This window comes from Aptenodytes forsteri, unplaced genomic scaffold, assembly GCF_000699145.1.
Source record: "Aptenodytes forsteri isolate BGI_AS27 unplaced genomic scaffold, ASM69914v1 Scaffold455, whole genome shotgun sequence".
Classification (NCBI taxonomy): Eukaryota; Metazoa; Chordata; class Aves; order Sphenisciformes; family Spheniscidae; genus Aptenodytes; species Aptenodytes forsteri.
In genome coordinates this window covers 313,262-314,749 of record NW_008795914.1, presented here as the reverse complement: position 1 = coordinate 314,749, position 1,488 = coordinate 313,262, and the positions used below count along the sequence as shown (strand labels likewise).

Sequence of the window (1,488 nt, the reverse complement as noted above, 5' to 3'; positions counted from 1 at the left end):
CCGGGCGCGTCCTGCCGCCGCTCGCCCTCCGCGGCCCCGGGAGCGGCCCCGGTTGCGCCGCCGTGGCAACGCGCGGGGGGATCCCGGGATGTCCTCGTCGCCCGTGGAGGAGTGCCGGTCGCCCGTGGGGCTGGACTGCTGCAGCTGCTGCCTGGACTTGGCCTACCGGAGCGGGCTGGAGGAGGGGGCCGGGGGCGAGAACAACAACCTGGGCAGCCCCACCGTCAGCAGCTTCCGGCAGCTGCAGGAGCAGCTGGTCCGCAAGAACCTCAACACCGACAAGCTGAGTTCCATCATGCGCCAGGACTCACTGGAGCCCGTCGTGCGGGACCCCTGCTACCTCTTCAACCAGGGCATCTGCAACAGAAACATCGACCAGACCCTGCTCTCCATCCTCCTGCTCTTCCACAGGTGGGTGTCACCAATGGATGCTGAGGGTCTGCCTGTGTGCCGGATGCCCCTGGAACCGGATCCGGGCTGGCTGTGTGCTCGGGAGCTGGCAGCTGGCAGTATGGGGGTGAGACGTGGGGCCTGCAGCCCTCCGGGCTGGCAGGGGCAGGGGGACCTGTGTGACCCTGGGGCTGGGTAGGGTGGCAACGTTGGGCGTTTCTAGGTGGGGAGAAACATGAGTGGTCGCACGCAGCAGGGAGCCCAGTCCGCCCGCCATGGGTGGTGCCAGCCCAGTCCCTGGGTGCAGGTCTGGGTGACTCTGCCCCATGATGGCCAGCGGTGCCCCTCTGTTGGTGCCCTGTGTCTGTCCGGGCAGTGACAACAGCCTACAGCTGTGTGTCTTGGCCCCTGGACTCTGTGTTCATCTCCCCGGCTACATCTTATCCACACTGACATTGCCTGCAGGGGCATGGACAGTGTCCAGCGTCAAACAGGCATCGTCCTCTTAGTCCTGCATGGAGAGGGGCAGCTTGTTACTTGGGAAACAGCTGTGCTGCCTCAAAAGCCACCTTTAGAGTTAGTGAGAAACTGAGTAGGGAGCCCGAGAGTCCTGCTGCCAGGTCCTGCTCTTTCAGCAGCTTCCCTATCTCTCCCTGGAGTAAATTGAGTGGAGACAGATTTGGCCTGGGTGGTATTTCCCATCCCTGGAAAGTGACTCTGCCCCTGACCAAGCTGCTCCCTCTCGGCTCAGAGCAGGCTGCTCTGGGACGGGGCTGCCTGCGCCCAAGCAGCAGGACATGCTTGGGGCTGGTCCCATCTACTTGCTAGAGGGCTGGGTTTTACCCTGCCACGGCTGGGGAAGGCAGGGGTGCGGGGTCCCTCCCTGCTCCCCTGCTCCAGCATTGCGGGCAGAGGAGACTGAACAAGGGGTCCCCAGGGCTGCCACCCTGCAGGGTCTCCAGCCCTGATGAGGGTCTCCAGCCCTGATGAGGGGGACCCCAGGGGCGGAGAGGGGACAGAGCTGTCTCAGGTCCTGCACTGGTGCCTCTGTCTCTGAGACGGGGCTGGCCCTGCTGCCCAGCCACTCTGGAGGACTGG

The 1,488-nt window shown here is 64.9% G+C and overlaps 1 protein-coding gene across 1 annotated transcript in view; it reads left to right on the top strand.

The window, feature by feature from the left end:
- Window positions 1-6: 6 nt before the first annotated feature.
- Window positions 7-1,488, top strand: part of TSC22D3 (TSC22 domain family member 3) — a 24,951-nt gene continuing 23,469 nt past the window's right edge. The window contains exon 1 of the mRNA XM_009284597.2: window positions 7-411. Within this exon, the coding sequence (XP_009282872.1) occupies window positions 89-411 (323 nt within the window). The 5' untranslated portion in view covers window positions 7-88. The remainder of the gene's footprint in view (window positions 412-1,488) is intronic.